General features: G+C 34.8%; 2 protein-coding genes across 13 annotated transcripts in view; one reads left to right on the top strand and one right to left on the bottom strand.

Annotated features, from left to right (window-relative positions):
- Positions 1–12168, bottom strand: part of LOC107035876 (serine/threonine-protein kinase mig-15) — a 54997-nt gene extending 42829 nt beyond the window's left edge. For all 11 annotated transcript variants that reach the window (XM_015253493.1, XM_015253494.1, XM_015253499.1 and 8 more), the window contains exons 1-2: positions 11382–12168; positions 8349–8414 (exon numbers count right to left, since the gene is read on the bottom strand). In XM_015253493.1, coding sequence (XP_015108979.1) covers positions 8349–8414; positions 11382–11447 — 132 coding nt within the window. In that variant the 5' untranslated portion in view covers positions 11448–12168. The remainder of the gene's footprint in view (positions 1–8348; positions 8415–11381) is intronic.
- A 1846-nt stretch (positions 12169–14014) lies between these two features.
- Positions 14015–17894, top strand: LOC107035842 (intraflagellar transport protein 43 homolog). Of its 2 annotated transcripts, none has more exons than XM_015253442.1 (6): positions 14015–14162; positions 14270–14460; positions 16199–16225; positions 16300–16340; positions 17445–17514; positions 17618–17894. In XM_015253442.1, exons 1-6 carry the CDS (start codon positions 14124–14126, stop codon positions 17835–17837), a joined length of 588 nt encoding a protein of 195 aa, XP_015108928.1. In that variant the 5' UTR covers positions 14015–14123; the 3' UTR covers positions 17838–17894. The 2 variants fall into 2 exon arrangements, with proteins under 2 accessions (XP_015108928.1, XP_015108927.1); XM_015253441.1 differs by having other exon boundaries at positions 14258–14460.
- The last annotated feature ends 6513 nt before the right edge of the window (positions 17895–24407 follow it).

The following is a 24407-nucleotide window of genomic DNA, read 5'->3' as shown; positions in this document are numbered from 1 at the left end:
AGAATCAGCTTTTACTCGGCGGAAAAATTCAATTTTGGCAAAAGTCGACTTTCCCCCCGAAAAAAGCCTCAATATGGCACTTTGGCTCTGGATGAAAAAAAAAAATTTTCAAAAACTAATTTACAACCGAACTCTGAAATACAAAATTAGACAATCTCATACGAATTAAACTAGTATTGAATTCAATAAAAAACAAAAGGAGAAAGGGATTCGTTGATTTCAGCGAAAGCTAATTGACCCAAGAAAAAGAAAATGATGAAAAAATCCCACGGTTTACCCTTCTTCCAGGCGTTGAGAACAATCATTAATTTTAATAGACCGGATAGAGCTACCCCGGTCATTGACTCCGTCATTTTGGCACACATGTACGCTTCGTTTTCATCAGAAGAGATAAAACTCAACGAAGAAAACAGCATTTACAATAATTCCGTGGCAACTTTTCTCATTCCTCAATCTCCCTTGGATCCATGCCGCTGTTTCCTGCGAAATAGTACGTCTCTTCGCCCACGTATCAGGCCTCGAGACTCCTTTTCTCTCAGCCTTGAGCTTCCCTCCTCACCCCTTCACCCGCCGGCCCACCTCAACGGGGAATTTTTTCCCTTCCTGTCTTAGATATTCGCAGACGTCTTGAGCACTATTTCCAGAGTATGTATACAAATAGCTCGTAAGCTTGTATTCGAACTTGGACTTGAGTTTTATTTACATTTTTATTCACATAAAGTCGAAATAAAGAGCTTTGTCTGATTCAAATACATTATTTCTCGAGGAATTTGAAAATAATTGAACAAATAAAAAAGTTCATTCCGTATGGCGAAAGCTACTGACAATATTTTTTTTCATTCATCAAAAATTTATTGTCAGGAATTCTTCGTCAGTCAAAAAACAACAGAATATGTCTCCAAACTCAATAATAAGAAATAATAAAAAATTTAAAATGAAGAGTTCTGTATTATTCAAAAGCATTATTCCGCTGGGAATTTGGAAATAATCAAAGAAATAAAATTATTCATTCCTTTTTGTGAAAGCTATTGACAGTAATTTTTCTCAATTATTTAAAAAATGTCAGAAATTCCTCAATAGCCAAACAAACGACCGAATTTTACTCGAACATGAAACAAATCAATTAAAAAAAAAAAAGAATAGGTAATAAAGCTTGTCTTCGAACTCATATATGAGTATCATGTGCATTTTCATTACAAAAATTTTAAACGAAGAGTTTCGTCTTATTCAAATGCAGTGTTCCTCTGGGAATTTGGAAATAATCAAAGGAAGAAAATTGTTCATTTTTTTTTGTGAAAGCTATTAACAGTAATTTTTCTCATTCATCAAAAAAGTTCATGTCAGAAATTCTTCATCAGTCGAAAAAAAACGACAGAATTTTACTCGAACATGAAAGAAAGAGATTTCCAAAAAGGAATAAACATCCTTCAAATCGAATGTATTTTCAGGTGGAACTTATGTGCTGGAAGAAATACCGTTTTACCCACAAGGGTAATGGTGAATCGTGGTGTCCCCCCCACCCCTCCGCCGCAAGGCCGAACACACAAGGTAGAATTTTTTCAAGGTGAATCACCATCACCTACAATTATTCGGACTCAACAAGAATTTTTTTTAGAAACACGTGAGAATGCACTCACGCCGTGACTCCGCACGGACGCATTCATTCCTATTTTCGGGATGATGGATGGTTTTCTCCTTTAATTTTTTTCATCGAATTCAGGTGGGGAGATAGAAACTTGATTTATCGTTCGATTTTTCAAAGAGTATTCAATTCAATTCAATGCTAGTATATTATTATCATTAAGAATAATCATATTATAATAGCATAATAGTCAATGGTATATAAACTGTTAAAAATTTTCAGTAGTAATACCACTAGTGCACGACTGGTATTTGACGGATTATTTTTCCACTCGGATTTCGGCCGAGCAGAGTGCAGTGAACAGCATCCGGATACATTTACATAGCCATACATTTACAACCCACTTTTTTGTTTATCTGTCACACAGAATATTAAACGTGAAATGCGTTGAAAGATGAGAAACATTTTAAAAGCTACTAGTGAATTTCCGTCGGAAATTTTTTAGAAATTTCCGACATAAAACTGTTTGACAGCCTCAAATACTGCGCTCTGATTAGCTGAAATCCGAGTGAGAAAAATAATCATAGGGAAATAATTACAAAATAAATAAAATAAAAAAATAAAATAAAATAAAATAAATAAAAAATTATAGGGAAACAATTACAAAAGCATATAGAAATTACTGTTTGTTAATTATCAAATAATTTTGTGTCATCAACGATAATAACGAAGCCTGGAAATACTATTTCTTCCTCCCTGAATGAAATAAGTTTAAAAGAAGAGGCGTTCCAAATCCCTCTCGCTTTGTCGCAAAATACGGAAATAGAACTATTCGGTTGAGGATCCTCTCGTCGGTGAACTTGAGGTCTCGAGTATAACGGGGGCGAAGAGAGAAGGAAAAATAGAGGAAGAAATGTACAAAAGTCACAAAAGAGGGAAGATGGAGTGTGGGAAAACGCTAAGACGAGGTCATCAATGAAGCTGGTATATTACTGAATGGCAGGTTCTCTCTAACTCTCCAGAAATTTGTGCACGTCCAACTCTTGACTAGAGATAAACTGAATCCATTCAGGAATACAGTGTTGAAAATTTTCGGTTGCAAGTAATAGTTCCATTGAAATTTCAAGGAATTTCATCATTGAAAACTCACAAGTTCTATGGAAAAGCAATGGAAACTGTAAATTTTGTTAATTATTCTATGAAAATTACTACTATACTGCATTTTTTTTTAAGCTGTAGAAAATTTTCATGAAGTGACAGTTCCACTGAAATTTCAGGGAATTTTTTCATTGCAAATTCACAATTTGTTGAAAAAAACAATAGGAATTGTTAATTTCAGTTCAATTTTTTCGGTGAAAATTCATATAAACCAGCAAATTCAACTGAATGTTTTTTCAAATTTTCAATTTATAGAAAAGTCAGCGGAATTTGGTATTGAACATTCACGTTTCCATTGAAAATTCAAGGGAGTTCGTAAATTATCGTCCTTCTACTGCTTAAAAATTTGAAATTCCATTGAATTTTCTGGTAAGTTTAAAATTTCACGATCGCCGCTTCCAAACAAATTCTCAAATAGAATTCAAGGCTCTTCTTGTTCGTCTGAAAATTATAACCCAACTGTCCATGAAATTTCAGGCAATGCCGACGGGATAAGACCCATAATTCAATGAATTTTCTTATTCATGTTCTTAAATTTTATATATTTTCAAATAAAAAACAAATCAATCTCGCAAACGTCTTAGAAATATTTTCTTGATTCTAAAAACTTTTACTAGTCGAACTTTTCCCCTCAGTATCCTGTTAACACTCTCCATATTTACAGATTTTCAATCATCAAGTTTTCCGATCAAATGCCAGAAAATCATGAGAGATAATTGAATTAGTGCCACCTCACAATTATTCACTTCCCCATTCTCATCAAAAACCCCATTTTTCGCTTCATAATTTCTGAGAGCCTTTTCCACCTGAAGTACCGATTTTTAATTAACTTCGTGAAAAACTATTGGAGCGTAACAGATTGTTAGCCACCTCTGAAGCTGAAAATATTCAAGTCTATCCAATAATGTGTGCATCAGCGGTGAATCCCCAATGCCTGAAATTTTCCCAATAAAATGCAGAATTTCCAGTCACTCTTTTCCCTTTCATTTCACGACACCTATTCTTTATTGGGAAATAATTCAATGAAGGCTGAGGGGGGGGGGGAACAAACGGAAATGTCACACCGCGAGCCAACAAAGAAGGGAAATGGTGAGTTTAATCGGTGTGAGAGAGACAGAGGAAACAAAACGCACACGGTGGAGCGGGTTTTTGCTGCCACGAGAGACATTGCTGAATCCAGTGGTTTTATTTGAACTAGGAGTGAGTGTGAGGATAACTCAGTGTCGCGTGGGAGTCATACCGCATGCCAGTCGTTTCCTTTTTTACGTACTTTGAATTTTATCATTCGAGGGATTGGAAAAGCGGTGAATTTATTGGATTTAGAAAGATTCATTTTTCTGGACATAAATTGCTGTATTTGATCGTAATATACATGCAAAACCCAATTCCTCTGGATTTCAGGGATGGCCATCAATATTATATTTCTTCGATATTAAAATAATTCGTGACGTACATTGATAAATGTTCAAATGAAAATAAAAATTAAAGAATAATATAATATTAATAGTTTAAATTTCCGATTGATGATGAATTAAATATTTGATAATATAGAACTGTAAATTTTCCATAAAGTGAATATTTCTAATTTGTTAAAGGGATTGGCGATTAACCAAATAATCGGCAGTCCTACTTGAATTATTAATTAATGAAATAGTTCCAAATTTGAATATTTAAATAGCTGATTGCTTGAATAATCAAAAGTTTAAGAGTGATGGTAACTAACTGCGGAGTCTGGGGGAGAGATGGGACAATATGACTTTTTGGGAACGATAGTTGTAAGATGAAAATAGGAAGAGATTGTTTTATTGGAAAGGAATGTGAAGATTACATTGGGTCGATGCATGTGATTTTTTTACTTAATAAAATAATGAAATGCGAATACTTGACGAAAAATGCTAGACCTATTTTTTTTTATTGAGAAAAATGATTAAAAATAGAGATATCAGAACCAACTGAAGAAAAAAACGTCATAAGACAGATGTTTTTACTCAAAATTAAGAAAAAATGTCCTTGTTTTTTCATTTAATTGTTCTACCTGAGCAAAGTAAATTGCTTTAATGCTTAATATATAATATTACTACTTTTTCTCTCATAAATTGGATTATAGTCGCAATCGAAAACAATTAATGTATTACTCATTTTGCCTTTAGGGGATCTTCGTATGCCAGAGTATAATAAATCTTGTTAAAGGATAGAATTCATTTGAAATTATTCTCCGTTAAAGAATATTAATTTTCGATTCAAGAATTTATACTCTGACTTAATGCCATCAAATCAATAACAACCCATGAGACCAAAATTTGAAAGATCAAATTCAAAACAAATTCCAAGCTTTGACAAAGAAAAAATCTATAAAATCCTTAGTACACTCACTTCTATCTTCCACTTTATCAATTTTCGTTTGAAGCCTTTGGAAATTTATCACTCGCATAGAAAAAGTATAAATCCACTTGTCTATCTCTCACGCAATTAGTAAAATGAAAGTGTCGATTTTTTTCATTCAATACAATAAATCCTGTTAAAGGGTAGAATTCATTTGAAATTATCGGTCATCCTGTACTATTCTCTGTTAAAGAATATTAATTTTCGATTCAAGAATTTATACTCTGAATTAATGCCATTAAATCAACAGCAGAAGAATGCTACATTCAACGCCGGGGATGATTCTTTCAAGATTCCCTTCACCAATTTTCGCAAGTACTTCAAAAAAGAACCGTTAGAACGCACCTCAAGAGTCATAAAAGAACTAGCTGAAGGTAATCCCCCTAAGAGAGCACCATTTTTCAAATGGTTTTATGAAAATAGAAGAAAACCTTGGTTCAGCAAAAGAAAGTTCTCGCGAAAAACTACCGCCTGGATTGGCAGAGCCAGGGCCGATCATTACCATCTAGCTCAGTCCCTAGGTCGAGTAGGAATTACGAGCTCCCAAGAATGCGCGTGTGGTACTTCGCAAAAAAACCTGAATCATGTACTTTGGCAATGGCCATTTTATCTGTCCAACAGGGAAATTATGACGAGACGCCTGAGATCCTGTGGTTCATTCCCCCCGTAGCATATCAATATTTTTCTCTACGCTGAGAAAGAAACAAACACGGTTTCAAACAAGTCTTGTTTGGGCCAACAAAATCGCTAGTTGAAAATTGCCAAAAAAGAATTTGTTTGGTTGGAATTTGAAAGTTTCAAACATGAATAATTGTTCTGCTTTCGACAGCAACGAAATATTTGGCACAACAGGCGGATAATTCACACCAGACGAGGCCTTTTCAGGATGAAAATATCTCATACAAAGGAAAATTTATCAACAAATATTTTATCCATAAATTACGAGGTTGCTATCATATCTTCATTATTATTTCATTTAAGGGTTAATTTCTTGTCTGTGATTATTAGACAGCCGAAACGAAAAACTACTACCCCTTCCAGTGCTGGAGCGTGAATTTTTCCGCGTCTGCCAAAATAAATCCATTTTACCGTACCCGCACAGTTATCCTTCTGGTATTCTTTTCTTGTAACCATGCAATATTCCTCGAGGCGCAAAAAAAAAAATCCATCGAAAATTAACGTGGAAGTCCTTCAGCCATGGAACATAGTATGGAGGTAATATAAAAACAGAAAAAACAACTGGATATTCCGCTTCGAAAATTTCCAATGCGGTACACCAGCTTTGGCTACATTTTCCTGCATTTTTGTTTTCAATCTCTCGTTATTATTCCAACAGTTAACGTGCACAGAATTTTGTACACCTCGAAAAACGATTGAAATATTGCCTCGTATTTCAAATTCTATCTTCGAAAGAAAATTGCATAGCAAAATAAAAAAAAATATTGCGTTATACCAAAACTGAAATATTTTTTTAATAATGTATTATAAGATAATGTTATTTGTCTTCATGTCATGTGTTATCACATTTTAATCATTTTGGCAGTTCCTAGAATCTATCAAGAGTAAATTTTTAAGACGCAAATTAAGAAACTCACAATTTAAAAATGTTGATATCTCCGTTATAATAGTAAAATCGGATTAAAAATCCCTTGTCTGAGGTTTCGCGATGGTTAAAAAATAATAAAAATGCATAAATTGCAATAATATCTCAATATTTTACAGAAATGTCGGCAATTAAAAGAACAGGTACAATGGGAATGGCACAGGATTAGCCATATCCATAAATCAGAATTACCATTAAATTTTGAAGTAGTCAATCCGTTAATATCACACTTAAATATTTAATCATTTAAGTAATCAATTTAAATGCTCAAATTCCGAATAATTTTATTAATCAATAATTTACGTAGGAAGATTGACGATTATTTGGTTAATCGAAAATTCCTTTTTTGAAATTAGTATTATTCAATTAAGAGAAAATTTACAGTTCCATATCATCAGTGATTTAATTCTTCATCAATCGGAAATTTTGATTTCCATTATTTTACTATTTTTCAATTTCGATGAGTATATTGAAAGCTTTATCAATGTACTTCGCAAATTCTTTTAATATTGAAGAATTGTAATATTGATGGTCATCCCTGAAATGGCATTGATCCTGTGCTCGTTGTGCAACCAACTGTCAACTGGTAACGGTCTAAACGGATGAAAAAATCATTTAAAAGGTTGGACTGTCCAATTGAAATATAATTTTGTGCCTCGAGATATTTTTTAATGTTGTTTTATCTCAAATAGGATACTCACGATGTAATTAGTTCCTTTCCATATCATTCAAATCACGAGACGAAGATAGGGACATGTGTCAAACGTGCATGGGCCAAATGAGCGAGCGTAGGGACACGGGACTTTCTACGTTTATGGACGCTTATTCATCAATAGTACATTAGAGTACAAGGGCACAAATTTCGCCTTCGGCTCGGCCTGTAAACTTCACATTCGTCGAAAACGAAGTTTATGCCCGAGTGGTCTATACTATTTTATGCCACATCGTGCAATAAACTCGACTTATTGCACGGCGTGCCATAAAAAATAGTAATTATCATGATTAATATAAGTGAATTCCAATTCTGAAGCTTTTACTTCCTAAAATCAAATTTAAAACATCGCATGTTTACACTCATTTCAATAAAAACATTGGACTAATGATGTGTTCAGCGTCTAGGATCATTTACGTTAAGGCATCATAAGTTTCAAAGACACCTAGAACGTCTAGAACGGATCTCTTAATTTCTCGACTTGAGACGCTAAAAATGGCTGAAATTTACGGACACAAACGTGTTAAAAAGGGGGAGAACAGTGTCTTAATTTCAGACACTAGTTTCTCCTTCATGAAATAAAACGTTCCACCATTTTATGTACAAAGGACAAGACTTGGGGATTCTCATCGGGGTGTCTTGTTCCTTTTTTCGCGTAAATTCGTGACTTCCTAGTGGTTTTGCCTTGCAACAAAAGGGGCAGACCTTTCAAAAAAAGAGATTGCAATTAGCACAATCCCTTCGAAAAACATGTTACAACAATTGGCAACAGTCGTCAAGAAGCGAAAACCCAAACCTATCTATTTGAAACGCAATCCCCGACCTGAGAACGGAAGCGAGAGTACGCGATGAGCGTAGCAAGATTAAATAACTGAAAAATGCCAAAGTCTTCATAGATTCAGTAGCCTTACCTTGTAAACTTGACCGTATGTGCCATTTCCGACGACTTCGATGAGCTCGAAGATGCCCGCTGGATCCTGGAAGAATAGAAATAGAAAATTGAATACATTAAAATGGTAGAAAATGTCATACGTTGCACTGTAAGTCATCGGGGGGCATTCTCAAAGGCATTCCATAATATAAGTCGTTACATTGATGACGCACACGCGTCAGACAACTCACGACTCTTGCTCTCTATCCACGCTGCGTTCTATTCTGATTAGTAATGCATCGACTACATGGAGAAAAAAAATCTACAGAAATCTATCTCTAAAATGAGCGGCATTTCAGGATTTTTCAACATTAATCCAACAAAAAATGCAATAACTATTTTTAAATTACAATATTTTTGTTCCATTTTCCCCTAAACTGTTAGGTTCAACAAAATCGCTAGTTCAAAATTACCAAAAAATAAATTGTTTGATTTAAATTTGAAAGTCTCAGTCATGAGTGGTTGCTCTGCTTTCGACAATGAAATATTCCGCTCAACGCTGACAGAAAGAATTAGTTTTATCAAGAGAATTTTGCTTGAACCAACTATCATTTGGTTGTTGATTTTCCAATAAACATGATTTCATAGTGAATACCAGTTATCTCTTCTTGAGATTGATTTTGACATTTGATTGGGAGAAATCGAACGTCTCTAGAATTGAAGTTCCGTTTATTTGTAGCAATAATGAGAGTATTTGATTTCTTTCTAGCCGAAAAATTGCCAACTCCAGAAATTCGTTGGTTTACTTAAAAATTAAAATTATTATCATGACTAAATACGTTGTTATCTCAATCAACACGATCGTACGTTGTTCCAAGTAAATTATAATTGAAGTGAGCAATTCGTATGTCGAATCAGGATGCATATTGTTACGCGGAAAAAGCTTTGAGATTGTAGTAAGATGTCGTTGAGTTGAAACAAGTTTATATTTCTTGACTAAAAAAATCGCATTAGTTTACAATAACAGAATCACAGATTACGGAAATTCTACACAAACTTGGATATGACAAATTTCGTTCAATGTGATATACGGAAACCCAATTTAAACATCGGCTTCATTTGAGAAGACAACATTCAATTCATTCCTCAATGTAAGAATCTCCTAGGTACGAATTTTGGATCAATTCATGAAAGTTGAAAATTTTTCGAATGAAGATTATATCAGGTTACAAAATAGAACTTTTTCATTCTCGTGATGAACACATGTGACTTGACATCAGAAACTGTTTCATTTGATCCAAGTCAATGTATCTCGAGAAGAAATCGACTGAACGATTTTTCAGAAGTCTCAGAAAAAAATTAGCTGAGAAATGACTCAAATAAATTGATTTATTTAAGAATATCGAAGTAGTTTGGCTATTTTTCGTCCAGTGAAATGCTTTTCTGCTCTTATAGGGGAGGGCAAGGTAAAATGGACACTAGACTTTAAAAATATTTATGACTCAGAAACTGATTTATCAATTGAGCTCAGTTTACGCTCATCACAACGGAGAATTGTTCTTTGCATTGAAAAAAAAAAATTATTCCATTTCATCAACATTTCAACCCGTCATGGACATTTAAAAGAACGTCAAAAGTGCCCATTTTATTCCACCCCCTAGTCAAACATCAGAGCTTTCATTTGAGCCCCATTTGATTCCAATTTTCCGGACATTTCACAATGATTTTATTATTAAAATTTTGGAGCTCTGAATTTGAATCTCGATATTTAGCCTTTACAAAACATTTAAAAATCCGAAAAATATTAGAAAGTTTACTTTTGAAGGGACATTGATAAAATAATAAAAAAATTGCAATTTTCGAAAATTCCAAACATTTTCTATGAATAATTTATAAACAATCAATTGTCCACCATAAAAATCATTTATTCGAAATCGTAAAAAATTTCATAACAATTTCAGCTATTGATTTATAAACATCGAATGTTTAAACAAATAATAATTCCGTGGAAATTTTTTCCGTCAAATTTTTCTCACCCATTTAATTGACAAATTTGACGATTGATAATGTTGAATCTATACCGTGATCTGTACCAAACTGTAAAATATACTTGGATAGGGGAGGGTGGGGTAAAATCGACACTTTAGACTTTTTAAAAATTATTCATAACTCAAAAACAAATTTATCAATTGAGCTCAGTTTATGCTCGTCACAAAGGGAAATAATTGTACTTTGTATTAAAAAAATATTGTCAAATTTGATCAACATTTCAACCCCTCATTAACATTTTAAAAAAGTCAAAAGAGTCAGTTTTACCCCAACCTCCCCTATCCTTAACCCTCTCTAAACCATCGGAGTAAAATAGGGGTGGGTGGGGTAAAACGGACACTTTCGACTTTTTTAAAATTATTCATAACTCAGAAACAAATTGATTAATTGAGCTTAGTTTAGGCTCGTCACAAACGGGAAGAATTGTTCGTTACATTGAAAAAAAAATTATTGAATTTTATCAACATTTCAACCCCTCATTAACATTTTAGAAAAAGTCAAGTGTCCGTTTTACCCCAACCTCCCCTACTTTTCACCGCATTTCCCTGGACCGAAAACCTAAAAATTCCCCTCCTCCCTGTCTTTATTATTCTACCTGCTTCCTGTCATCTCAAAAATCCCCCAGTCCAAACATTAAAATCCACGTGACGAGAAATAATCAAAAACCAAACTGATAACAAGAGCTCGAATCTCCGGAGTAATCTGTCTTGTCACTCGTGTCCAAAAACGCCGGAGCGCTATCTAAATCCTCCGGACACACCCGCCCCCTCCCCCAAAACCGTATCAACCCCGAAAACGACCCCCCAATTTCCCCGGAAAGGCCCTTTCCCGAATTCCGCAAAAATAAACCTAAAAAATTCCCAAAACCCAGTAATGTCGCGTCGAGATGTCGTGAGCCCTCGGAGCGGAACTTGCCCGCTCCAAAATTCCGAGAACCCCCCGAGAGACCGGCAAAAAAATCCCGGAAAACTGAGCGAAAAACCCTCCCCCAAGTGAAAACAATCCGCAACATAAATTTAAATACCTTGAGTGCGTTCAAGTCGATGTCATCCAGAGAGCAGTTAACACTCGGTGCCAAATTATGCGCCATCTTGATACGCCACTAGTGCTCCCTCTGTCTATCCCACGTACTCCCAATATCTCCCTCTCTCAACCGTTAAACGTGCCCCCACCCCCCAGTTATCGCTCCGTTTGGAAGCCACCACCCGCACAGAAACACCGTAAACCGAATAAAACTCCCGAAAAACAAAAAAAAAATAAAACGCGAACAGAGGAAGATGACACGATAACTCTCACTGAAACTGAACACGCCACACCCGAGGTAGGGCCACTTCCTCGATGGCAGATTAAAAAAATAAAGAAATTGGAAGATTGTACGTCGGTAATATCGCAACACAGACAGCACGTACACGACACGCCTATGTGTGTCCCCCAGGGTTCCTTGTCCCTTTTAATCCTCCACTGGTGTCAAGAATCTCCGACTCCCCCTTGCACCACTCGTCAACTCAAACTCAAAACGATGTTCCTATCCTATCACTTCACTCGCCGGCTCATACTTGTTCATTATTCCAGGTTTTGGTGGTAGGAATAAAAATTGTTATTGGGAGTTGGGTATCCGCGTCAAGTCACACCCGTAGCGACACATGGCAATCGTTTGGACGTGACGTTTTTTTATTCACGCGAAAAACTGCACTCTCTCGCGAGGAATCGTCGGCGTTGCGAGTGTTGGACGCACGGGAGGGCCTGTCCTGGTCTCACTGGGAGGTTTGAGATGGTTGAGACGAGGAGGCCTTGAAACCACGTCTTCGGGTGATGGTGGGCACTTGGGTACTTGTCTATCCCCCCCTGGGTGAGAGGGGTCACCAGTGGAGAATGCTGGGTTTCTTTGTTGGGGAGGGGATGGGGCTTAGGTGTGTTGAGTGCTGAGTTTTTCGGGGTGGGGACATCTGGCGGGGAGAGGCGGATGTGGGTGCGCAAGGGATCGCTATTCACGGCGCTCTTTTGCTTCCGAATGGAAGCAAAATGCATGAAGCATGATTTCATAAATGTCCCTGGAAGGTGGGATGAGCCGTAAGGAATGCTCTTTGCGTAATTTTATATGTAATTTCACATGTAATTTCATACGTAATTTCATAAATTGCATAAAACGCATAAATTTCATAAATGTCTCTAGAAGGTGGGATGAGTCGTAAGGAATGCTCTTTGCGTAATTTCATATGTAATTCCGTAAATTGCATAAAATGCGTAAATTTCATAAATGACCGGAGAAGGTGGGATGAGTCTTAAGGAATGCGCTTTGCGTAATTTCATATGTAATTTTATAAATTGCATAAAATGCATAAATTTCATAAATGTCCCTAGAAGGTGGGATGAGTCGTAAGGAATGCTTTTTGCGTAATTTCATATGTAATTTTATAAATTGCATAAAATGCATAAATTTCATAAATGTCACTAAAAGGTGGGATGAGTCGTAAGGAATGCTCTTTGCGTAATTTCATATGTAATTTCGTAAATTGCATAAAATGCCTAAATTTCATAAATGGCCGTAGAAGGTGGGATGAGTCGTAAGGAATGCTGTTTGCGTAATCTCATATGTAATTTCACATGTAATTTCATAAATTGCATAAAATGCATAAATTTCATAAATGTCATTAAAAGGTGGGATGAGTCGTAAGGAATGCTTTTTGCGTAATTTCATATGTAATTTCGTAAATTGCATAAAATGCCTAAATTTCATAAATGGCCGTAGAAGGTGGGATGAGTCGTAAGGAATGCTGTTTGCGTAATCTCATATGTAATTTCACATGTAATTTCATAAATTGCATAAAATGCATAAATTTCATAAATGTCCCTAGAAGGTGTGATGAGTCGTAAGGAATGCTCTTTGCGTAATTTCATATGTAATTTCATAAATTGCATAAAATGCGTAAATTTCATAAATGACCGTAGAAGGTGGGATGAGTCGTAAGGAATGCTCTTTGCGTAATCTCATATGTAATTTCATATGTAATTTCACATGTAATTTCATAAATTGCATAAAATGCATAAATTTCATAAATGTCCCTAGAAGGTGGGATGAGTCGTAAGAATGCTCTTTGCGTAATTTCATATGTAATTTCATAAATTGCATAAAATGCATAATTTTTTTTATTAAAAAAAAATTTTTTCTTGATTTTGACTGGTTTTGCGATTTTCTCAATTTGATTGCAAATTGTTTGGAATGTTGTAGAACGCGAAGGAATTATTTTTTTAGGGTCATGGCTGTAGTTATACGACAACTTGGGTATCTGGTGATTAATTTTGAGAAAATTCAACATAAATACGGTGAAATTTGTAGATAAAAATCTGACATTTTGGCTCATTGTAGCTATTATTGAGCTCAACTTTGGCGCGCTGTTTCGGCCCGATCGGAATCATGAATAGTCTCTCACAATTTAATTGCCCAATTGAAAAAAATTAATTAATTTGAAGACTGATAAATTTAAAAGTAGTAAGATTCCTCGTTGTGGTAAAATAAATTTCCCCAAAATTCTCACGAGATGCCAGCACCTAACAATTCACCTGAAAGCGTCGCAGGTGCGCAGGTAAATTTACCTGTGCAGTTGCCATGACGACTGATTGAAAACTATGAAATCAATCAATTGAATCCGACCAAAACACACCTCAGCATAATTTAGAATGTGTTAACACTGTTTTCTATATTTCTCCTCGTATTTGCGAAGAAGAAAAATATCATCAAAGACTGAATTTAATCACATTTCCAATCATGGACTGGGGAAACGAGATTGAGTCAACGACAAAAAAGGTAAACACAGAAACTTAATAACGAAATGTTCTCCACTGTTATTCATTGTTTTTATAATTTTTATTTAATCGTGAAAAACGATTTTCGGTGATAAGAATTATTTGCAGCAGCTGATACCAAGATTAGGGAGACGAGCGGGTCACAATGTTAACCAGGATGATGGAAGATTTGAAGATGAGATTTTAGATAGTCCCAGCACAGGAGTGTCCTCCGCAGCCTCTGGGAAGACCATTCAGATACCTGTAGCACCCCCCAGAACCCGAAAAACTGGATGGAGCGATGAGTTGAAAAGTGCTAAGTACTTGTTTCCTCAATGCAATCTATTCTGCGGGTCTATAGGGTCACATAAAAAAATTCAATAGAAATTTAAGACCGCATATTATGGCCGCACGGCCGACAAAACCTGCCCTTAAGGGGTAACAGAATGCCCTTAATTTTCCAAATTTTGGAACAAATTTCCTGCTGAAAGTTATCGATATTTTTAAAAATCGAAGCACATTAATCTCCAGGAGGTGATAGAATTAGGGTTTTTCACCTGCTTTTCCCTATATCATAATTATTCCCGCCCCAAATCCTTACGTTTTCACCAAACCTATACCCTTGAAGCTACAAATGAGTAAAAGCCCGAGGGCTGACACCGTGTAAAATAACCGTAAGTTAACAGTGTACACTCTGCTGCCTTGTTGTATCACTGACGTTAATAAAAATCTTTAAAAGTTAAAGTTAAAGTCCAGGAGGTGATGATGAAGATCAATGTACTTTGGGTTCAGAAAATATTAATAATTTTCAGCTGGAAATTTGTTTCGAAAGTTCGAGAAAACGATGGCCTTCTGTTACCCCTTAAATTGAAAATTCACGGTCGAAGAATTCTACATAATATTGATGCAATAAAAAAACTTAGCGAATACGTTAGAAAATTCTATTGGAATTCTCTAGAAATTCTGTGGGGATTCTATTAAAATTCTGGAGAATTCTCGTTAAAATTCTATTTGTTTTTTGCGCGGATTCTATGAGATATTTGATAGAAAAAAGTCAATAGATTTCGATTTTTCAGTTTGAATTTTTCTCTTGGGATTTTTTCTATTAAAACTATTAGCCACGGATTTACAGAGCTTTTCCGCTATATTTTATTTTGCTTTGCGTTGCAGAATTCGAGTGGGAAAAACGTAGAAAATTCATGCCCAAGTATTCTTATAGAAAAATCGAAATCTATTGACTTTTTCGTATCAAATATATCGTAGAATCAACGCAAAAAACAAATGGAATTTTAATGAGAATTCTCTAGAATTTTAATAGAATCCCAGTAGAATTTCTAGAGAATTCCAATAGACTTTTCTACCGAATGCGGTAAGTTTTTCTTTTGATTTTTTTCATACTTGGTGTTCTGCATGAAATTTTTTTCATTCCGGGATACGAAAATTGAATGAAAATGTGACGGACGTATTTTTTCATTTCGATGAATAATAAAGGCTTGAGAATATATGAGGTATTCCATGTCAAATGAGTCAATGGCTCACCCTCACCCTCTTGGACATTGATCTCGATTTTTTCTACGATTGAGGGACTGGAAAAATTATCTCTTAATTTTTTTCAGATTTTTTCAACATCACATTTCGAAGATATCATTTTTTCTTTGTTTTTTTCAATAACTCCAGTTCTAGTCGTCTAATTTTGATTTATGACACGTCAAAACTCTCGATTTCGTGCAATTCCTTGGAAATTCGCGCAATTCCTTTAAATTGCAAAGACCTACCACTTGTTAAAAACTTTCAAAAAGTTTGTCGGAAATAACAGCCAAAAATTTGATCAGTGTAGGCAATTGAAAACGTTTGCATTATGACGTCATAATGCGGGCATTTCCTTGAAGGGCCATAATTTCCAAGTTTTTCATGGTTTGTTAACACAAAAAAAACATATTTCGTTTTTCACTCAGTTTTCATTTATCATCATTTCATTAAATAAGTAAAATACATAAAGCCAACCAATTCATTATTTCCCTCGGAAAATTCTCAATGTCCTCTTCACTTTGTTTTCAGGGGGAGAACGACCCAAATTCTGGAGCAGTAAGCACTTTATCCTTCAACATTTGTTATTAATCGATAGCCAATGAATATTCATGCTCTTAAATACTTTTCAGGGGAAAATTTCGGAAATCGAACAGGGAAGAATCAATAGATGGTAATTGAATGAATATATATTAAGATTTCTTAGGAATAACTGAACCACAAGAAGTTGATAACGAGAGTTATAGTAAGATGTTTACATATTCAATAATAAAAGCTAAATTTTCCAGTATTTAAGAATTTGCAAGTACTTTAACTTTTTTTTTCTCCAGTGAAATGGTTTTCTGCTTTTGTAGTCAACCATCAGAGCTTTCATTTGAGCCAGAATTGACCCTAAGCTTCCGGATATTCTATAATGATTTTATAATTTAAACTTCACAGGTCTGAATTTGCACCAAATTTATTCATATTCTGAATTGTGTCCGAAATTAATTTCATGCCTAAAAAAATATGATTTCGGAAAGTTTCAACAATTTCAATTATTTATTTATGAACAATGAATGTTTAAAAAAATAATGATTCTGTGTAATATGTAATTTGAATGATCTTCAATATTCATGATTTTTTCAAATTTTTCTCACGCAATTTAAGGATGTTTGATTATTTTTCAACCGAGAGATGAAGTTATTCCCTTTATCTTGATAAAACTATAAATCCCCAACCCACGTTTATTATTTAGAAATGGAGTGGACAAAATGCACCAAACGCATGCGCTAACATGCGCCTATATGCGATAGAATCTTTCAAATATTCTCTCTTTTTGCGCGGATACCCCAAATTTTTTTCTGGCCATTCGATTCAGTATAGTTTTGCACACTACCTTCCATTTTTATGTCCATTTGTAGAGTCTTATAATAAGTGAATTATAAATTTCAACATAAATCCCATAAGAGCCGTGTCTAAGGAAAAATTTGTAACATCAAGAAATTAATTTCATATGTTCTGCTATCAACCACAAAATTATAGAATTTTCCTTGAACATGAAAAAATAAGATTTACTGAAAATAGCTAAACATTCTTAATTCACAAACTTCATAATTGAAAATGGTTGAATCTATAGTGTGATCTCTACCAAACTGTAAAAGATACTTGGATATCCTTAACCGAATTTAATAAGCATTCCACATTACAATTAGCTTCAATTGCTGTTATTTGACAGTCCTCAAGTATTTAATCGAATTTGTTCCATCCCGACCTAGAATGAAAAAATTAATTCCAGACATACCAGTAATCCCTGACGCAGAAGAATTCCACGAGGAGAATTTGATTGAAGCCCCATCTGCTCCCTCGTAAGTACATGATCAAACATTTCAGAGTTTTCTTTGAAGAGAAAAAAGCGTGGATAAAAAATAAATTCATAGAACTTAATACTGAAATGAATCTGAAATTTAGAGGGATTAATCGCATCGCAGCCTATCAGGAATTGGATACGGATTTACTTAAAAACGCCTCGTTTGCATTTTTGGATGATGTGAATCTCTCTCTTCTGACGGAGAAGCTGTATCCCGAAAAAATAGTACAAGAGTCCGACGAAGTTTGGAATTGGGAGTCGACATTCATTCAAGTGTCTTCAGAGCTGAACAGTGAAGCCCAGAAGAAGAGCGAAGCCTGAATTACATTTGTTGCATTTATTATTTGAATTTACTGACTCGTGGTTTGTTCGATTCACATGTTTATTATCATCGGTTTTTATATTTAATAAAGAATTTTTAATGCTCAATTTTTGGTTTATATGCATTTGTGTACTGATTGTGAGAGAAAAATGGTTAACAATGGAACATTTTTCCTCAACGTTGGTCTTTGTGTGTACTCAATTTTCTATTGTTCTTGGATTTGCATTTTCCAAGATTTATGGTTTACATATTTTTCATCTAATAATTAATGAACAAAAAAAGGAAAAAAGCCTCGGAATGACTCGACTGGAGAAATACGATATTGAGAAAATACTTCTCTCGAGTAAATGCATATTTCGCTAAAATAATTTTCTTTCTCAGTGTATACATATGAAAGATAAATAAATGAGTACGAATTAAAAATACTCCTGTCGTGTCGAATAAAAGTAAATAATGCAGTGAAATATCAAACGATATCAGTCAAACTAATAACAAAAAACATGGCATACTGCGAATCTGCAGTGCCTGTATATGGAAGCGACAAATTACCTCGTCTGACCTATTCGATTGCCCCCCAATTTGGAAATCGCGGTAGTTCGAGGAGCGACGTGAAGACTCAACCGTGCAGGCGGTACAAATCCGTGATGCCGAAACACCACGAAGTTGTGGATGCGCATCGGGAGCCGAACACAAGCTACTTGAAGCGACCACGTGACAACACCCACTGAGCAGATCTGCCATATATCTATAACGTTAGCGATCAATGTTCAGCTGCGCCATCACTAGCACACACTTCCACAGGTCCAATACAACTCACTTTTATATATACCAAATGCAGCCATGATAAACGGTTGCGAGAAACTTGAGAATCTTGACAGACGAATTTTCGTTATTCCCGTCGATTTTTTAGATTTTTTTGTCGGCGAATATTTGAACGTCCACATTTAATGGACTATCGTAATTTTTTCGTTATTGTTAAATTAGATTATCATTATTTTTAACAATAATTTTAAAAAATTTATTTGTTATTTTGGTGCTAATGACGTTTTGGGTGAAGAAAATACGGAATAGATTTTATTACATAAAACAACTTATGTCCAATTTTTTGTAATTTTCTGTTGATGGATTCATTTGTTGGACAATTTTTTTTTTATTCAATTGTGGGCCTGGAGAAAACGGTTGGGGAGCTGCGTGGCCATCTGGTGTCCATCTTAGCAGCTTGTTCGCGTCTCTCCCGTGCGGTACGTTTCAAAAAACCTCGATTTTTATATATAAGATCTATGCGCGCGCTCTCGCGCGCGCTGATCTATTCATTTGTTGAAATGAAGAAATGGAATTCATTAAATTTCATTTTCTCATGAATACCTTATAAATATTGATAATGAATCAAAGAGAATTCGACTAATGATTGAAGTGAATAGCGAAGTAGAGTAAAATAATCTATAAAGAATTTTTCATTTTCAATTAATTTTCTTCAATTTTTTAAAATAATCGGTCTCCATAAAAGGATAGAATTTAATAATTTCACCGATAATATATATATACATGTGAAATATATATATATATATATATATATATATATATATATTGTATATATATGACGTGAAAAAAAAATTTACCACTGAAGAATTTAAAATTATGTCACTGAAGAATTTGAAAATGCCACGTGTTTTTTTTTTGTGAATAACTTCGTGTCATATATTGACCAATCAGAATTAAGGATTAGCGGTCAGGCAGTTTCGAGATATTTCGATATAAAACAACTTCACGTTTCTTTCATCTTTAATAAAATAGGATATTTTAGTTTTGAACGAACTCGGCCCAAAAATTAATGTTTTAATTCATCAATGAATGTGATGCAGCCTGACAATAATTACTAGCATCATTAGAGTTCATTATGATGGAAAATCAATTTATGTTAACAAACAAATAATCTGTATGTGTGAATAGGGGAAAGTTATTCTTCAATTGCTCAGTAATAAATCAACGGAATTTAATCATTTTTTCAGATATTGGGATTGTTGTATTTATCCATCGACACTAATCAAAATTCAATTCATACATTAATTTTTAAATCACTCCAATCTTTTTAAAAATCGCTCGTCCCACGATAACTCAAATATGAAGCTTCAAATTCATTCAATTATGTACGAAAAATACTTATTTAAGTTTCAATTTATTTAAGTTTTTATGCGCCCCTTATGATCGAATTTTTTTTCACCCGACAGCTGGCGCGCCCTGCAGGCAACTAATCGAACTAAAATTGATTCGAATGAATTTAAAACTTAACGAGCAATTTTATTCCCATCAAGGAAATAGAATCCAATAAAAAACTACTTTCATTCAGAATGACCTCTCATTTTCCCATTTTCGCGGCAGTTGGCGTAACGCGTTAAATAGAAGAACCATGGAAAGTTGGAAAGACGGAAAAAATAATACCGTGTTTTATTACTGTGGAAACATGGTAATTTTTGTGTACACTGCACCAAGCCTCGCCACACGTAAGAATTTCCAGTGAAACATTGAGAATTATAAAATCAATTAAACGTGCCGAATGCATGAATGCGATAATAGTGAAACAAAGAGTCGTAGCCTCATAGAGTCCATCGAAAATATGTGTGGCGGACGTCGTAAAAACTTGAAGTCAATATTGTAGAGAGCAATACTTGAAATATAAACTCAATCTGTTCACAATAAAATTGTCTAGATGACATGAATCGAAATTTAAAAAATTATTTTCGAATTGTTAATTCAACTGCTAGGAGACCTTTAAAATTAGATTATAAGTTTTGGGCAATAGGCACACAGAAAAACCTAAACGTAAAATACGTTTTGATAACCGTGAAATACGCTTAACATTAATATGAGGTCTGATAGCGTTTTTCCCGCCACGAAAATCGGAATTGGGGCTTTAAAAAGGGTATTTTATGGTTAAAATAAAAACGTAAATTACGCCTCAACAGACTGTCTTTTACTTTTATCAAAACCTAATTTACGTGTAACAAATCATAAAATATGATCTCAATGAACGTATTTTTCGATTTTCTTTCGCGTAATTTGCGAAAAAAAACATCGCGGTTTGGGCCTGAAATATTTTTTTTCCACATTAATTCATGATTCATTTCGAATCAATTTTTTTTTGCACTAATTATTCGTTTTCAGATCTATGTGATCGATCTTCAATGTATGAAAAGTCTCACTCCAATAACCCACGACTTTTAACCCCAGACTGGTCACCATGCGAGGGAATTGCCGCAACACGTCGTTTTATTCACCTTGCCATCGACTGGTTGACCGGAAAAATTTGAGAAAAATTGAATTCGTCGATTGAAGTATCTGGAATATTCTAGAATTTTTTTTTTCAATATTGTATCCTTAATACTGGGAGAAAAAAAATTATTTCCAACAGGTGAACAATTTTTTCCCGCGTTAAATGAAATTTCCTGTTGCGCGACGTTGCTGGGAACTCGCTAAACGCACCCGGGAAGTGTAGAGTGGATTCGGCAACGCTGGAGCCTAAATAACACGGCGGCACTCTCCCGCGAAGGTGACTAAAGTCGCATTTTCTCGTCAGGTGACCAGACTAGGGTTAAAACTCACAGTACACTGAGTCTATTTACACCGGGGAGTTGGATACGAGGAGAGTTGAAGTAACTCGTCGGTGGAAACACAACGATGAGTTAGTCTCAGTGGAAACGAGACAGAAGTTGGCTATTATTTCCCATGTAAAAGGAAATCCATCGAACTCCTTTGAGTTTATGTCAACGCTAACAACACATCAAGTTCGTACGGTGTAAATAGACTCACTGAGAGAAAAATCTGAAGTTCGATCTACAATAAGAAAATAGTTGAGGCATTTTGGTGAACTATACGATTTTTTTTGTATGCGGCACATAACATTACAGTAACTTCACAAGCGTAATTTTTGCAAATCAAAATGCAGTTAAACTACCCAAAGTTCAAAAGTAACCACGACAAATCTATCGTGAGGAGAACTATAAAATAGTTGCAATGACTGCATTCCATTGTAGTAATTACTTCTCCGGCCATAGTTACCGTAACCCATGAAAAATTGTTGAGGACTTTTTGACTATAATTCGATGGTGATGGAATATAGTCAGAAGAATTATATTTTTCTCTCAGTGTAGTCTCCCCTTAAGTCAGGAGAAGATATGATTTTGCTGTTGGAAAAAAGCGGTAAATTGGCTGCACATTATTGATTGATAACTCATTAACAAAGAGTTGGGGACCCAAATTTCGCTGAAGTTTTCATCTTCCCATCCCCCCTCGCTATACCCTCAAAGGATGTCCCTTTACGGTCAGTCGCGGATGCTGCACTTCACATTATTCTGTAGCCGGCACCTATAGCTGCGTAGCACCTATGTAAATATATGACAGAGGCCGCAGCGGCAGTGGTGCGCCACCCACCGTAGCACCTACATCGTTCCCCCATTAAAAAAGCGAATTGCTTCCCGTCAAAGTGCATAAGAAGTTAAAGCCATACCGATTGATACAACTATTAAAAAAACGGAAAAAATTATATTTCAACAGTTGAACCTACCTGAACATTCCAAATACAACATTATCCATCATTATCGAATTATCATCTAAACATTGTTTTTGTGAGACGTGTGAAAAGTGAAAACAGCTTGTATTGTTATTTTATAGCTCAAATTTGTTACAAATAAATTGAATTTTTCAATGACGAGAACAACTTCTACCGCCACTAGCTGTTGAATTCCTACGGTAAATGAGAAAGAATCATAATTCAATTTTATTTGTCAATTATCAGTGGAAGTAAAATGCACAATAACTTGAAAATATTCAGATGCACTCTACACTGAGAGAAAGAACATCATGTTGTCAAAGAAGTTGTGTTCGAACGAAAAAATCGCAAGTTGAAAATTTTCAAGATTGAAATTGTTTTATTTGACTCGATATATCGACTCAAATGAAATATTTCACTCAAGAGATGGATCACTGGTGAGACGGCGCCTTTTCTGACTGCAAATATCTCTCATACCGTGAAGTTCCTCAAGAAATATTTCAATTGTGCTCAAGTCACTGGATTTCCGTCGTATTATCATTATCATTCCATTCAAAAATTCATTTCTTGTTTTTGAATTTTGGATAGTCGAAACGAGAAAAACTATTCTTCCTTGTTTCGCACCCGAAGAGAAATTCTTAAGAAAAATTTTAGTGCTAGCGCGGGAAAAGGGGCGCAAAGTGCCAGATAGAAAAAAATTTCAGTGCTGGCATTAGAAATTTTATTGGGTAACACGTGCATTTTTCTCGCGTTGATATGACATTTTTACGGAAATCCCCGGAAATTTTGATTACATGTCAAAATGACACACGTAAATGTTGACGCAGCCAAATTCAACATAAACAAATTGAACATAAAAAAATTCAACACAATTTTAACAAAATTATCAAGACAGTCTTCGAAATCAATAAATATTTGCTTTTGGCGTGAGAATTCATTTGATGAAAAATCAAAAAATATGAAGAACAATACAGTGAATTGCATCAATAACTGGGAACACATAAATTTGTAAATCGGCAAATTCATAAAATTCATATCAAATTACAATTAAACTAATCACAACAAAATAATATCATGCACACAAGAGAATATCATACACTTCACAGTAGCGATTAGTGAGATGATACAAAACTTCAAATACACATATACACACACACACACACACACACACACACACACACAATACACGTATTAAATTTATATATCTTAACGTGTGTTATTTTGACTGGTAACCGAAACTTTACCAGAAACAATCAGAAATTTTACTTGAACAACACTAGAATTTTCCTAAAGAATTTCCCTTCGTGCATGTAATGAAATTTTTGTCGGGTGAATAATGCGTACAGTAGTAAAGAATAATGAAAGAATAGTGCTAGAAAAGCATCCCCAGAAAATAATTTTTTTTAGCAATTAAATATCAGTAGCGAAGTGGTAAAACGGTTTAGTCGAATTATCTCTTAGTTGAGTTTTTGAAGAATATCTCCGAATGTAAAGGAGATAATGAAATTTTCGTAATAAACTTTTTTCTAGAGCAAATTGAATGCTACAAAAAAGGTCTTGACGAAAATTTAGGTATCTCCCTTAGATTCCGAGGTATTCACTAAAAACTGATCAATAGTCAAAATCGACTTAAACTGGTTTACCACTTCGCTACCGATATATGTTTACGACAAAAACTTCCCGCTGGGAGACGTCTTTCCGGGGTTTAACGCGAGATTCTCTGTATTCTTTCTTTTCTTTTATTCTCAGTATATAATGATCTTGAAATTGTTCTCGTTTAAATTATCAAAGTCTTCGGCAATTTGAATCCAAATCACGCGAAATCTTTCTCAAACTTTAAAGTACCTTCAGTCTCCAGTGACGAAACCTACAGGGCAATACAACTGTGTAGTTCAATTATTCTCACTCAACTCCTGAGAGTACACTATCAAGCTGCACGTGTTTAACTTAATTGGAATTTCTGCGCTGACGGTGAATCGGTGCTGGTAGAAACTGTTTGAATTCAATCATGTGGGTCCTAAGA

Source organism: Diachasma alloeum, unplaced genomic scaffold (genome assembly GCF_001412515.2).
Source record: "Diachasma alloeum isolate Michigan unplaced genomic scaffold, Dall2.0 Dall_scaffold_00201, whole genome shotgun sequence".
Classification (NCBI taxonomy): domain Eukaryota; kingdom Metazoa; phylum Arthropoda; class Insecta; order Hymenoptera; family Braconidae; genus Diachasma; species Diachasma alloeum.
This window is presented reverse-complemented; position numbering and strand designations above follow the sequence as displayed.

Coding starts and splice junctions, on each gene's coding strand:
- LOC107035842 (XM_015253441.1), top strand. CDS start 14,124: ATGGACTGGGGAAACGAGATTGAGTCAACGACAAAAAAG. Junction 14,163..14,257: donor TTGAGTCAACGACAAAAAAG/GTAAACACAGAA, acceptor TTCGGTGATAAG/AATTATTTGCAGCAGCTGAT. Junction 17,515..17,617: donor GAAGCCCCATCTGCTCCCTC/GTAAGTACATGA, acceptor TCTGAAATTTAG/AGGGATTAATCGCATCGCAG.